The sequence below is a fragment of the Mus musculus genome, chromosome 2, assembly GCF_000001635.26.
Source record: "Mus musculus strain C57BL/6J chromosome 2, GRCm38.p6 C57BL/6J".
NCBI lineage: Eukaryota > Metazoa > Chordata > Mammalia > Rodentia > Muridae > Mus > Mus musculus.
In genome coordinates this window covers 156,473,525-156,487,748 of record NC_000068.7, presented here as the reverse complement: position 1 = coordinate 156,487,748, position 14,224 = coordinate 156,473,525, and the positions used below count along the sequence as shown (strand labels likewise).

At 52.6% G+C, this 14,224-nt stretch overlaps 1 protein-coding gene across 28 annotated transcripts in view; it reads right to left on the bottom strand.

Moving 5' to 3' along the window:
• The window catches only part of Epb41l1 (erythrocyte membrane protein band 4.1 like 1), a 125,620-nt gene that overhangs the window by 55,466 nt on the left and 55,930 nt on the right, over window positions 1-14,224 (bottom strand). For 5 of the 28 annotated variants that reach the window (XM_030247281.1, XM_030247288.1, XM_011239276.2 and 2 more), the window contains exon 1: window positions 11,743-12,027. The exons of 18 other annotated variants lie outside the window; for them this stretch is intronic. Coding sequence is in view for 1 of the 10 variants with exons in the window: in XM_006498708.3 (XP_006498771.1) it covers window positions 4,051-4,072 (22 nt within the window). In the remaining 9 variants the exon portion in view is untranslated. Of the gene's footprint in view, window positions 1-4,050; window positions 4,285-11,742; window positions 12,216-14,224 lie in introns of those variants that run through there. 5 more of the 28 variants (NM_001368804.1, NM_001368802.1, XM_011239280.3 and 2 more) reach the window with 4 other exon arrangements.

Here is a 14,224-nt window from a genome sequence, read left to right as displayed (position 1 = left end):
TCTGGTTAACCTTCGAACCAGGGTTGGGGTGAGCGAGTCAGCATCCAGTCATCAGATACCATGTTCATTTCTCAGCTCCCCTAGCTACCGCCCGGGTCCAAACCTGCTTGATCCAGGGTCTCCCTCCCCGAAGTCATTCATAGGACTGATTCTCCAAGAGCAACCACAGCCATCTTCGCAGGAATCAAGTTGGACGCCCTTATTATAACCTCCAGTGGTATGTGGCTGCACAAGCCTGTAATCAAAGCCCTCGGGAGGCTGAGGCAGGAGGCCCTTAACTCAAGGCCAGCTTGGGCAACATATCAAACCCCAAAACATCTCTAATGACTTCCCATCAAAATAAGGCACCCCCTCCCTACTACACTGTAGTGGCCTCTGCCCATCTTTCCAGCATCTGCCCCTACCCCTGCCAGCGAGCACTGCCTTCGCCTACGTAAGCCTGCCCCTTGCAGCCTCTGCCTGTGCTTCAACTGTGCAGGCTTGACCCTGCCTCAGGACTTTGTCTTCCCTGTTCATGAGCTGTGACTCTGTCCCCTCTCCTGGTATGACAACTTTCACCTTTGTCTGTCTACCCTTTCTAACATGGGCCCCTCTCTCTAACTTCCCATTGTGACAGCATGCCAACTTGTTTGTGCTTGTGTTCATTCAAGTACTTTCGTCTGTCTGTTTTTCCAGTGGTTTGTTTGTTTGTTTGTCTGTTTGTTTGTTTGACATCATCACAACTGAGCTACACTCACTGACTGACTGACTTATTTCTATTCTCCTCTGGAATATGAACTCTATGGAGGTTTCTGTCTCATTCATCATCACTGCCAGGCCTTCACGCAATTTTTGATAAATCACTATAAACATTGAGCAAGGTGTACGGTAAAACAAGTTCAAGACCAGTCTGGACAACCTCAAGACTCCACCTCTACGTCAAACAGAGCCCTGAGTGGTAACTTGTGTCTACAATCTCAGGGCTCGGGAGGTTGAGGCAGGAAGATATGAAGTTCAAGACTAGCCTAGGCTGCATAATAAGACTACCTCAAAACAAAACTCTAAGAAAAAATTAATATTGTACAAAGTAAACACTCACAGTTTGCCATGTGCCAGGTATTGATCTATGGAGTCATCACAGGTAATCCCTACAGGAGCCTGTCATAGGTACTCTTGGGATCCCCACGTGCCAAATGGGAAGAACGAAGCAGAAAGATTAAGCAACCCACCAGAGATCAGACAGACAGCCGGTACCAGGGCCAGGATTCCCACCCAAGATCAGACCAGGTACCAGGGCCAGGATTTCCAGGCTGCAGACACCTCAGGAGCCCTCCGGCTCCTAGCCAGGCAGCCTCTCTTCTGATTTATCAGGCCCAAATCACTGGATTTTTAAACCAATCTCCTGCTACTATCCTCCTTACCAAATCGATGAGAGCCCACAGCTGCCAAGAAACTGACTTTCACAAGGACGTGACGCTGGGCCAGATTGCTATGATCTCAAAGGCGCTCCTACTATACAGCATTTCAACATCCTCAGGCCGGGGGAGTGCAATGGAGGCTAAACTGTGCAGGGGTGAAGCTGGCAAAGGCTGGACCGCTCAACACTGAGACACAAATCCACTAGGAGGAGACGCATTTAGAATCTGGACCACTGGTTTTCCTCTCAACGCTACCACTTCCTACCTGAGGAGCATCCAGGCAGGTCACTTCTCTGTTTCCTCATGTGCCTCCCACACTGGAGTAATACCACGAGAATAACAGACACTGCCAGGACTCTGCCGTTAGAGGAGAAATGCGCATGAGCAGTCACGCACTAGATGGTGAGGTTGTCTCTTCTAAATCCTAGGCATTGATGACACCAAAGATGTTTGCCCAGGTGTTCCAGGGGACTCAGATTCAGGAGTAGAGCAGCAGTAGGAAGGAGGGCGGAGGAAGGGAGAGGAGGGATGTGAAGGAGACAGGAAGGGAATTGGGAGAGAGGGAAGGGTTTAAGAAAGGGGGTCAGAGGGGCCGGAGACAACTTAAGTACCAAGAGATTCCAGGCAGATGTTTTCAAACAAACAAAGAAGAAAGACTTCTTTCTTTTTGGGAGATCAAGGGGACATATCTCTCCCACCCCCTGGCAACAATGCCTACTGGGTTGGTAGGCCCATCTGTACTTCCAGATCCATAGTATGTATGCATGAAGCAGGAGGTTAGCCCTCTGAACTGTCCCCTCAAGCTCCCACGCCTGCAAATTCTGGAGGGAGGGTTTGGCTGGAAGGCAGGAGAGACACCGTGGTCAGCTGCCTTCCCAGTTTCCTCTCTATGGGAAGTGGTAATAACTCTTCAGCTCTCTGCCCTGCTCAAGCTACTGTGGAGCTCAGGTGACCCTGCTCCCTCCTTTGGCTCATGGTCTGGGGACTGAAACCCGTTTCTGTCCTTGACAGCATGGGTGCCTCAACCACTGCCTGTGGGCTCCCTTAACTCTCCTTGCCTGTGCACCAGCACGTCCTTAGCTGAAGGAATCCTGCTCTCCAGCCAGAGTCCAGCTCCTGCTCCTGCTCTTCCTCCTCCTCCTGCTCCTGCTCTTCTTCTTCCTCCTGCTTCTCCTCCTGCTCCTGCTCTTCCTCCTCCTCCAGCTCCAGCTCCTGCTCTTCCTCCTGCTCCTGCTCCTGCTCCTCCTCCTGCTCTTCCTCTTCCTCTTCCTCCAGCTCCTGCTCTTCCTCCTCCTCCTGCTCCTCCTCCTGCTCCTGCTCTTCCTCTTCCTCCTCCTCCAGCTCCAGCTCCTGCTCTTCCTCCTGCTCTTCCTCTTCCTCTAGCTCCAGCTCCTGCTCTTCCTCCTCCTCCTCCAGCTCCAGCTCCTTCTCCTGCTCCTGCTCCTGCTCTTCTTCCTCCTCCTCCAGCTCCAGCTCCTTCTCCTGCTCCTGCTCTTCCTCCTCCTCCTCCAGCTCCAGCTCCTTCTCCTGCTCCTGCTCTTCCTCCTCCTCCAGCTCCAGCTCCTGCTCTTCCTCTTCCTCTTCCTCCAGCTCCTTCTCCTGCTCTTCCTCCTCCTCCTCCAGCTCCATCTCCTGCTCTTCCTCTTCCTCCAGCTCCAGCTCCTGCTCCTGCTCCTGCTCTTCCTCCTCCTCCTGCTCTTCCTCCTCCTCCAGCTCCTGCTCCTGCTCCTCCTCCTGCTCCTGCTCCTCCTCTTCCTCTTCCTCCAGCTCCTGCTCTTCCTCCTCCTCCTCCAGCTCCTTCTCCTGCTCCTGCTCCTGCTCTTCCTCCTCCTCCTCCAGCTCCAGCTCCTTCTCCTGCTCCAGCTCCTGCTCTTCCTCCTCCTCCTCCAGCTCCAGCTCCAGCTCCTGCTCCTGCTCCTGCTCCTGCTCCTGCTCCTCCTCTACCTCTTCCTCCAGCTCCAGCTCCAGCTCCAGCTCCTGCTCCTCCTCCTCCTCCAGCTCCAGCTCCTTCTCCTGCTCCTGCTCCTTCTCCTGCTCCTGCTCCTCCTCCTCCTCTTCCTCTTCCTCCAGCTCCAGCTCCTGCTCTTCCTCCTCCTCCTCCAGCTCCAGCTCCAGCTCCTTCTCCTGATCCTGCTCCTGCTCTTCCTCTTCCTCTTCCTCTTCCTCCAGCTCCAGCTCCAGCTCCAGCTCCAGCTCCTGCTCCTGCTCCTGCTCCTGCTCCTCCTCTACCTCTTCCTCCAGCTGCAGCTCCAGCTCCAGCTCCAGCTCCTGCTCCTGCTCCTGCTCCTCCTCCTCCTCCAGCTCCAGTTCCTTCTCCTGCTCCTGCTCCTGCTCCAGCTCCTTCTCCTGCTCCTGCTCCTGCTCCTGCTCCTGCTCCTTCTCCTGCTCCTGCTCCTGCTCCTGATCTGGGCACGCAGCAGGGGTGGGGTGGGGGTGGGATGGGGGTGGGAGGACTTGACATGGGATCTGGGAAGAGGCAGCACAGTCCCTCACGGGTTAGATGATACAGCAGGACACCTTCAGCAAATCTCTAAAATCCTTCCTCAGTAACTCAACTTCTCCATTTGTAAAATGGCAAGGACACCTCGATCTTACATTTCTGTGAGCTTTTAAGCCCCACAGTTAGTGCTCCAGAGACATTCAGCATCCTTACCTTTGTTCAAAGACCAACACATTAACACTCACATTCCCTCAGAGAAGGAAATGCAGGACTTGTAGTTTTTGTCTCTGTGCGTCCATTGTTCCCGCTATGAACATGTACCGCTTGAGAGGTCAGCAAAGAAAACATCAGAAGCGACACCTAAGGAGGCTTTCTCTCTCTTCTGGAAGCAGGGCTCCATCCCACAGGGATTTCCCCAAGGCTGAGCACCGGCTTCCTCCAGCCACACTGTGAATGAATGGACAGGACAGTATAGATTGAGCTCTTTGTGAGCCAGGCCCACGTGGTCTAAAAGGATCTGAGCCTCCAGTCATCCTTACAGGTGGGTGCTCAGGTATGGACGTGGCACTGGGGGATGACAATTTGTCAAAGGCCTGCGGTATCCACAGGCATTACATCAAATCAAACAAGACAATGAGGCCACTGAAAAAAAGCACTGGCTTTCTGTCTATAAGTCTCATAGGCTACTGAGGAGCCGCAGAGGGATTTTGCTGGTGTGGGACAGCCTTGATCTGCAGAGTAAGGACATCAAAGAGGAAAGATACCTCCTGCTTGGACCACGCTAACAACTGCAGGAGGCAGTCAGGACCTCCTTTGTCAGAGTAGTCTGAAAGCCTTTCAGGGCTATACCTCACCCGTCTGTCCCAGCTGCCATCCAAGGTGGAGGGTTTACTCCAGGCTGGATCAGGTAGCTGACATCACACAGCTAGTCAGCTTGAGTGCAGCCAGGACTAGACCCAGGTCCACTGGCTGGAAGCCCAGGGATTGTTCTCCCTCAATCCTGCTACATCCCATGACCTCTAACTTGCTGTAAACCATGGAGCCAACACTACTGTTGCCCTGGACGTAGAAATAATCACAGTTGTATCAGTTCTCACACACACATGCAGGGCACTCTACAGTTTAAAGGACTCTTGGTTTTTTTTGGTTGATTTGTCTGAGTCAAGGTCTCAATACGGAGCTGAAACTGTCCTTGACCTGTACCCTGATACAGCTTCCTGGGTGCTGGGATTATCTTAATGCCCCACTAGACTATTCTTCCAGAATTATTATTTTGCTTGGATCTCACCAATGAGTGGTAGTTGGTTGAAGGAGCACAGAGAATAGCAGTTCTGAAAACGAAGCCAGAGCTAAGGTCACGTGAGTCCACAGGCTGGGCAACCTTGGACACATTATTTAACATCTCTAGAAGCCCGTGTGAGCAGGTAAGATGGAAACAGCGCCCCTTGCGGCAAAGGCGTTTAGTGAGAATGAAACAATGCAGAGCCGCACATCCCTGCTCACCCTGGCACAGCACTCAACATACAGCAGGTGCCTGCTGGGGCAGAGGTGCCCGTGGTCAGACGGACAGACTCGTGCAAGGACACGGGGCGTAAGTCGAGGATCCAATAGGGCAGCGTACAGCATCCTAAAAAGCTGAGAGCGTTGCTGGCAAGGGACACACTAGAGGAGAGAAAGACGGGGTCCTTCTCGAGTTCAGAGTGACAGGAAGAGGTTCTCAAAGGGAAGCAGGAAGAGGTAGAAAGAACAGACCTTTCAGGGCAACTCATGGCCTCGAGGCTCTCTCTCTCTCTCTCTCTCTCTCTCTCTCTCTCTCTCTCTCTCTCTCTCTCTCTCTCTCTCCTTGATTCTTAGAGGTTGTTTAAATAACAACAGAGTTCCCTTGTTAGTTCTGCTGAAAACAGGGTAGAACTGAAGACCTTGAAAGCCCATCAACCAGAGGCTGGACAGACCAGCTAGGACTTATCCATTAAAGCCACTACAAAAGCATTATTTGCCTAAGGTGGTCATCTTCCTTGAAGTTCCAGTGTAGGGAAGCACCCACCACTAAGCTATGTCCTCAGGTATGAACATCTGTGAGACACACGTATGCACATAAAAAATTACAATAAACCCTCAAATTAAAATGTAACTATAAAACGAGGATACTGTTCATGACCCTGTCCTGACACAGAAATCTGCTGTAAGGATTCGCATTGCATCTGGCTTCCTCTGTAGAGGAGGATTTTGGTGGAGAAAATGAGAACATTATCTGAATTATTCTGATTTTTAAAATTTCTTTTGTAAAATTATATTTACTTATTTGTGTGTGTATATCTTTATCTATCTATCTATATATGTGTGTGTGTGTATATATATATATAGAGAGAGAGAGAGAGACATATACATATATATGTGTGTGTGTGTATGTGTATATATATGGTGCATGCTATGGAAATCAGGCTGTAATTTTTGGAAGTAGTTTCCACTAAACTTCTACCACGTGTTTCCTGAGAATGAAGATCACCAGGCTTGGGACAATCACCTTCACACGGCTGAGCCATCTCTCTGGACCATCTTTGTAATTAAACTAAGAGGCCAGGAGGCAGCTCTGCTGGTAAAAGCACTTGCAGGCCTGACAACCCAGTTCAGTCCATGTGGAGATAGAAGATAAAATTAAATAGAATTAATTAACACGGCAAGCCCACTAAGGTGCTGGAGAGTGGCTCAGAGAGTCTGAGCACTGGCCACACAAACCTGATGACCTGGGTGTGCGTCTCTAGAACTCACATAAAAAGCCAGACATGGTAGTCCAAATCTGTAATCCCAATAATTCCATGAGGCAGAAAGGAGAGATAAAAGAATCTCCCAGAAGTTCAAAGGCCGAGCAGAAGAGGGAAGAGAGATCCTGCCTCAAAACAAGGTGGGAGTTGAGAATCATCTCCTGTAAGCTGTCCTGTGACATCTGTGTGTCTTCTCTCACAGAAATATCACACACACACACACACACACTTCAAACAAACAAATAAATGAGAACTTCAAAGCTGCCCCAGTGGTTAACAGCACTGACTGCTCCTCCAGAGGACCAGAGCTTAATTCCCAGTCCCCATGTGGCGGCTCACAGCCACCTATACCTCCAGTCCCAAAGCGTTTGATGCCCTCTTCTGGCTTCTGCAGGCACCAGCCATGCACGTGGTACACAGACATACATGCAGGCAAAACACCCAGACACATAAAATAAAAGTAAGTATTTAAAAAAATTAAAGATAAAGTTTAAAAAGTACATGACCTTGAACAAGTGCCCTTCCTCCCCTTCTCCCCCTCCCCTTCGTTTTTCTGATCAGGAGCAAGCACATGGTAATGACAAAGCAAGAAATAAGACAGGAATCCCGCCCTCAGACGGGACAGGGACAAGCCTCCACCTTCTCATCCACAGGAAGGAAGGGAGCCAGGGCATCACTGGCACTGGGCAGTCATGAGCATGACACACAGAAGTGGGCAAAGAACTGTGCAGCACCCAGATCCATGCTCTGAAAAGAGCAGCGGCCGTTCACGACTGCAAATTATTTTATCCAGTGTATGTTCCAAAACGTTCCCAATCATCTTCCTATTGTTGGACATTTAGTTCCAATTTGCTGCTATTATAGATGGGGATTTATCCAAAGGAATTCATTCAAAAGAAAAAAGCCAGATGCTCAAATAAGATGCTGCCCAACCCACAGAATGATTGACAGGGGACCAGCCCTTCTCTATCTCACCAAGCCTCAAACTGAATTCCCCATGGCTCTCCCCACCCCCACACCGTTCCTCCCTCAACCTGGCAAGCCACACCACATCCCACAGAGGGATATCTTAATGGAGCTTCAACCTTCCTCCCTCCCCGGCTTAACTCTCCGAGAGGAGGCCTCTGTGCAAGGTCACAGTCCCGGCCTTCTCTGTGGGCCACACACCTGCCAGAGACCTTTCCCAAACACCAGCCCACCACACTCCTCCGCAGGCCAAATCCTTTCAAAGGTCCCCAGCATCTCCAGGCTCACGTCCAGCCCGAATACCTCAGCCTGACATTTAAAAGACAGAAGGGAGAGAGGAGAAATGCTCAGAGTGGCTGCGATGTGCCAGCACCGTGGAGAGACTTTATGTAATAGCCACCATGAGGGTCCCACAGCCCAAAGCAGCGAAGTGATGTCCCCAAGGCCACAGAACTGGTCCCAAGAAGAGTGAATCAGAAGGTTTGCTCAGAGACACAAGCACAAGCTGACTTTCTGAGTCACCTCTCAGTATCTTGGACCCTCACTGGAATTTGACCTGTCCTTCAAAGGCATCCCTACAACGCCCAAACTCTCACCTGGCATCAGTGTCCAGCTTACGGGACCCACCTCTTCTTCAAACCTCCCCTAAGCATCAGCATCAAAATAGGCAGACATTGTAGTGTACTCTTACCTCTGGGGCCAAGAAGGCTCTGTCATCCATGACTTGATAAGACTTTTAGAGAGGTAGGTGTGTGTGTGTGTGTGTGTGTGTGTGTGGTGTGTGTGTGTGTTCAAGTGTGCGAGCGCACCCTCAAAATCCAGAAGAGGATGTCAAGTTTCCTACAGATGGGGTTACAGACAGCAATACCCAGTTATCAGTGGTGGGAACAAATTCTAGTCCTCTGCGAGAGCAGCAAACTCTTAATCACTGATCCGTCTTTCCAAACCTTTAACATTTTATTTATCTTAATCATCATCACCACCACCACCACTATCATCATCATCATCATTAGTGTGTATGTGGGTGTGTGGGTGTGTGCACCATGGTACATGCATGACCATCAAAGGACAACTTTCAGGAGTCAGTTCTCCCCTCGACTGTAGACAGATCCCAGATCAGCAGGCTTGTCCAGCAAGCCCCTGTGCTCACTAAGCCATCCCGCTGGCCCTTTCTTTTTGTTCAGTCTTTGGTGACTGAATCTCACTATGTGACTTAATGCTGGCTGGCGAGGAGCTCACTCTGTATCCCAAGCCAGCCTCAAATTCATGGCAATCCTCCTGCCTCAGCCCCCCAAGTCCTGCTATTACAGACATGTACACCATGGCCACCTTGCCCAGAGAGACCTGAGACTTTTGAGAAATGAATGACATGCATCTGATTGGATGACTCTGGAGGCCACAGGCTGTCTGGCTGGCTGACTGTCTGTCTGTCTGTGAAAGTTCAGGAAAGCGGCTCTGACACAGCCTGCCTGCCCAACCCCTTCGCTTCCTTCAGGAAGCCACTGATATGATCTAGAAAGTGGGAGGAAGAAAAGTCGCTACCTCACAGGGTTTTGTGAGGAATGTAGGAGTTGTACACGTAAGACATGAAAATAGTTTCTGGCATGTAGTAAGAGCTCAATAAATGTTAGCTGTTGCTATTCTTATCCGTAAGTCTCCTTCCTACTAAGAAAGCAGGGCCAGCTTGCTGCCACCCCCAGCCAGGCACAGCGATACTGTCCCAGCCAGTGCTTGTACATTTCCCTCTGTGTGGCTTCTGCCCGCTGGAGCCCTACCAAATGTAGCAGGGGGCAAGCGGGAGGGCCAGCTAGCAAGCAGAAGGCCAGTGCTGGCCCCTCCCACCCATCCCTCTTTGACCATGCTCAAGGCCAGGGCTGCATTCAGCCCACAGAGCTAGCCTTGGCTCCCCCTACTCGGTACATGGACGTCTCTATCTGGACCAGCCCTCATCTACTAGCTAATTACTGGGTTCCACTGGACACTAAGCAGGTGCTCCCAGACACTGTCCCGGGTATAATGTCATGGTAAAGGGAGAGACTCTGGACTTCTACAGCCCTGCACTTTCCAGCTGTGTGACCTCGGGCGGGCAGGCAGACTCTGCGAGCCTCCGTTCATCTGTTAAGTGTATAATAATATTATCTGATAGTGCTGCTGCGAGAGGATGCAAAGCACTTATCAGGGCATGGCACACATTAAGTGCTCAATAAATGCCGTCTCTCTCATTGTACCGTCACTAGTATTGCTCCAGGATGAAATGATCATGTGCCTTTAATAAGGAGTGCAGAGAAGTCTAGACATGGTATCAGGTTGGAGCTTCCCACTGCAGCTAGTCTAGTCAAGAGATCTTTTCTACTCCCCCCTGCCCCCACACAGCAGCTCAGGCTCAGAATGTCTCTGGACCCCAAGAGTCCTTTCCATCCTGAATACACCAAGAGGATTCAAGGCCCTTTATGAGCTAGTTTCCATTGTTCATCTCATGGGAGCAGAGCCTGGAGGCAATATGAGGGCTCTCCCAAAAGGGGGCCATGGCCTCCAGCCTGCGGGGTACATCCTCTGTCAGAGTGCTATATAGGGAGTAACAACCATAGCAGCCAGGGAGAAACCTTAATCAAAAAGTTTAAGTCCTCAACACATTAGTTCTGGTTCTCACTCAGGAGCTGTGACCTTGGACAAGTCTCTCTTCCTCCCTAGACCTTTACCCACCTCTCTATATTAATGTCCCGAGCATAGGGCCCAGCCTTGTCCTCATACCATTGAGGACATAGGCTCTACCATAGAACCCCTTCAGGAAGCTCACAGAGCTGGACCCAGAGCACTGCCACAAAGCCCAGGGAATGCTTTAAGAGGAACAAATCCCCCACCCCCACCCCCATGCTCTCCTCCAGGACTGCTGTCAGGTGTCCCCCCCCCCGAATCCTAAAGACTGTGTGCCTATAAGCCATAAATGTTGTGCATCAGTTTCTGGGAACATGGGATCTCAGGCTGGCCACCAGAGCTAGCTGCTCCTGACTGTCTCTGTGAGCCTCTCTGGGCCACCATGACTGACAAGAAACTGGTACAGGCTGCCTCTGTCACAAGCTCCATCTGGAGTCATGGATGGGTGGCAGGCACACAGCACTTCTATTCTGTACACCCTAGCCTAGGACAGGAGCCTCTGGGGCCACCATCCAACTGCTGAGATTCTGGAAGGCTCCTGAGGCTCACAGAGACCAGGCTGATGGAGCAGGCTGGCCCCTGCAAGCTCCAAAGAGCTCCTAAATCCAGCTTTACACTCCCACCTCGGTGTGCAGGAGAGGTGACATGCCAATCCAGGGTGATGTCGGAACACGTGGTTAGTTCTCCCCCACCCCCACCCAATGAATCGCAGAGCTCTGGGGTAAGCAAGACGCAAGAGGCATGGCAGGCAGGAGAGAGAGAGAGGCAGCCCCTTCTCTGGGTGCTTGTTCAGCCTTCCCAAAACCATGGACTCTCTGACCCATACAACCAGCCAGTGACTTCAGCACCCAATAAATACCACAGTGGCTTGAGTCACCTCCACACCTATACCTGTCGCCCAGACCCCCCAGCCTCTTGGGAACTTGACCTCTCCAAGTGTGAAGGTTCCAGGTACAATCAACACACACGAGGCATGTATCTCTGATCAGGGGGTACAACTACCAGCCAGTCCGAATCCTCAGTCCTGGGGAATAAGGTTCATACACCAGGCTCAGGCAGGGAAAGGAGGAGGGATGGGGAATCAATGCAAGTGAGAAAAGGGTCTGTAAGCAAGGGATGAGGAAGATACTGAGAACAGTATCAAAGCAGCCAACCTCTAGCCAAGATATTTGTCCTGTAACATCAGAAGCCTGGAGAAGAAAACCAGAGAGCCCTGGGCCACCAAAGGAGGCACCTGGGATGGCTTTCCAGAACAGAGTGGGCCAGCTTCCCGAGCCATCGTCCAGCAACGGCTCATTCTACACCAAGATGCTAGCTGACACCTCTGACTTCTGGCACTGAGGAAGCGGCAGAGGTGAGGGGACCAGCAAAGGTCTCCCCAAAACTGGCCAAGGGGGCCAACAGCGTCAGACTCAGCTCCTAATCTCATCCCCTCTCTTCCCCCACGGCTGGAGGCTGGGCCTAGATTGTAGCACATCCCGGGTCCCCCATGCCATCTCATCACCGGTCCCCACGTGCCTACCTGGGCCTGGGGGTCCCCATCTCGGACCGGCTGGGCGAGGGCCGGTCCCCTCGGCTCCTCCGGGCCCGCAGGCCGCGGGGTGGGGCGGCGCGGGCGGGCTCTGCGGAGCAGCCTGTTCCGCGACACCCCCGCCCGCTGATGGATGCCGACTGCAGCAGCGGCGGCGGCCGCGGCGGTCGGCGTGCGCCGGGGGCTGGGCACCGTGCCCACAGCCCCGGGCCTGGCGCCCGCCGCGCGGCCCGCCCCCGCCGCGGCCTCCGCGCCCAGCCCAGGGGCGGCCGCGAGCCTGCCTCCTCGCTCGCGGCGCCCAGCCCCTGCCTCCGCCTCCTCGGCTGCCTGCCTTGCCTCCTCCGCTCTTTCCCCGCCACCCCGCGGTCCGCTGCGGGACGAGGTGGCCGTCTCCGCCCTGGCCCTGGCCAGCCGGCCTCCTCGCTCGCTAGCTCGCTCGCGGGCTCTCTGGGCCAAGCCCTAGTGGGGGCTCAGGGAGAGAAGGAGGGGGAGGGGAGAAAAAGGAGGAGGATCCCTGACTCAGAAGAGGTGACTCAGCCTCTGTGGGCCTCCCATCCCACAGAGTCGGGTCCCCTTCACTCCCCTACCGATCCCTTTCACTCCCCTGCAAGCTCAGCGCGGGGACAGAACCCGCCTGAGATGCAGCGTTCTTCTCCCGGTAGGGAATCCGCAAAGCAACTGCCTTCCGGGAATCATCCGGCATGAGTGTCCCTAGGGTGGGTGTGCTCCCCGTACCTATGTGCCTCGGTGACCATGACAGTAGTGTAACAGCGAAGGAATTCTGTAGGGGTTGGACCTGGGTAGAGATGTTTACTATATACAAGGACACGCGGTCGTGTGTGCTCCCAGGTTCTACGAAGGGGCCACAGAGGTCATGGCTCCAAGCCAAGCTAAACCTTACTCCTCCACTCCAGCCGCACTGTTACAACTCAAAAAGCCAGTTCCACCAGGTCACCTCTTTCTTATCTAAGCCTTTGGCAGCCACAGAGCACTTTGGAAAATAGAGGGCCTGGGTTCCAATCTAGTTCCGCGACTGGTTCTGCAGGTACTCTTGGCAAGCAGCTGCCGTGCGCCAGGCTTCAGTTTGTAAATGGTGAAAGACAGGATTGGACTTGGACTTAAACTGTCTCTGGGTCCCAGTGTGGGGAGAAAGGCTTGGGAGAAATGGCAGCAACTCATACATGGTCACCAAAGACGGGTACCGTGTTCTACAATGGCAACCCATGTGACCCTCACTCCTAAACATCACCATAGCCCCAGGCATGCTCGGCTCTTCTTTCATTCTTCCAATCACCCTGCAAATCTATTATGTGCAAGCTGATGTCTGGGCCATAGTACTTGAGCCCTCTGTCTCACACACACACACACACACACACACACACACACACACACACACACACACTGCAGTTGTATCTGTACTATCCTCACTGGGCAGAGAGTGGGGGAGGTGAAGGGGGGGTAGGAAGTGGGAGGGTGTCCCACACTCCCTCCCCCTTCCTTTCAGTTAACATTAGATTGCAGCCCCACACCTACAATCTTATAGACTATGCTCAACCTCCAAGCCAGGCCTTCCCTTGAATGTGGACAAGTCCCTTCTTCATTGGATGCCTTAGGAGTTGGCTCCTGGCTGCTGCCTGCTGTCCACTAGTCTCAGGAGTGGGCAAAGAGCAGAAAGACACTGGCCAACCCCACGCCAGACAAGAGGTGGAAAACCAATCAGCCTAAGTCAAGTGGGAGGGGCTTCCTCCCAGACCTTAGCTCCAAGCATCCTTTACCCAAAGAGCCTCACACAGGTCCTTAGGAGTATGGCCTCCAAGCAAGTCACTGACTCTCAAGGGTATACACTATTTGCGCACGATGTTTATTCAAATTAATGACTGGAACAACCTGCCGAACTCAGGAGTGCCATCAGAGGAACTCGCTGCTCCATGGGCACAGCTGTGGGGAGGCCTCCCTCGGGCGTTTTGCTTCCGAGCTAACCTTTCCCCTTCTGCTTTCTCAAGCACAAGCTCCCAAGGCTGCAGAGCCAAGGCCCTCCCCATCCCTCAGTTTAACTCTTTCCCAGACACCCCCTCTCTTTTCCCCAGACAGCATTGCCACCCCCCATCCCTCCCCTGGGGCAGAGCCTGGTTCCCAGCCTCTTGGCCACACCGAGCCTCTCACTTTCCCAGGAAAACCCAGGCGACTTCAGAACCAAAGCAGGATGTTCCCAGACTTCATTTTAGAGTCATACCCAAAGGGCCCAATTCACTTCCGGTCAGTGGCAACACGCTGGAGACTGGGCTGTCTCTAGAATGATGTCTGTCTCTGTTTCTGTTGTTTTTATCATTATTTTCTGTGATTCTCTTCTAGGTCTATTATTAGCGCTTTCCAGTTTGCAAAGTACTTGATTCCACAGCATCATCTGAGTTAGCATCACCCCTCCCCCCACCCAAGTTATAAATAAGTAGCCAAGGCCCAGAGTAGTGAGTGG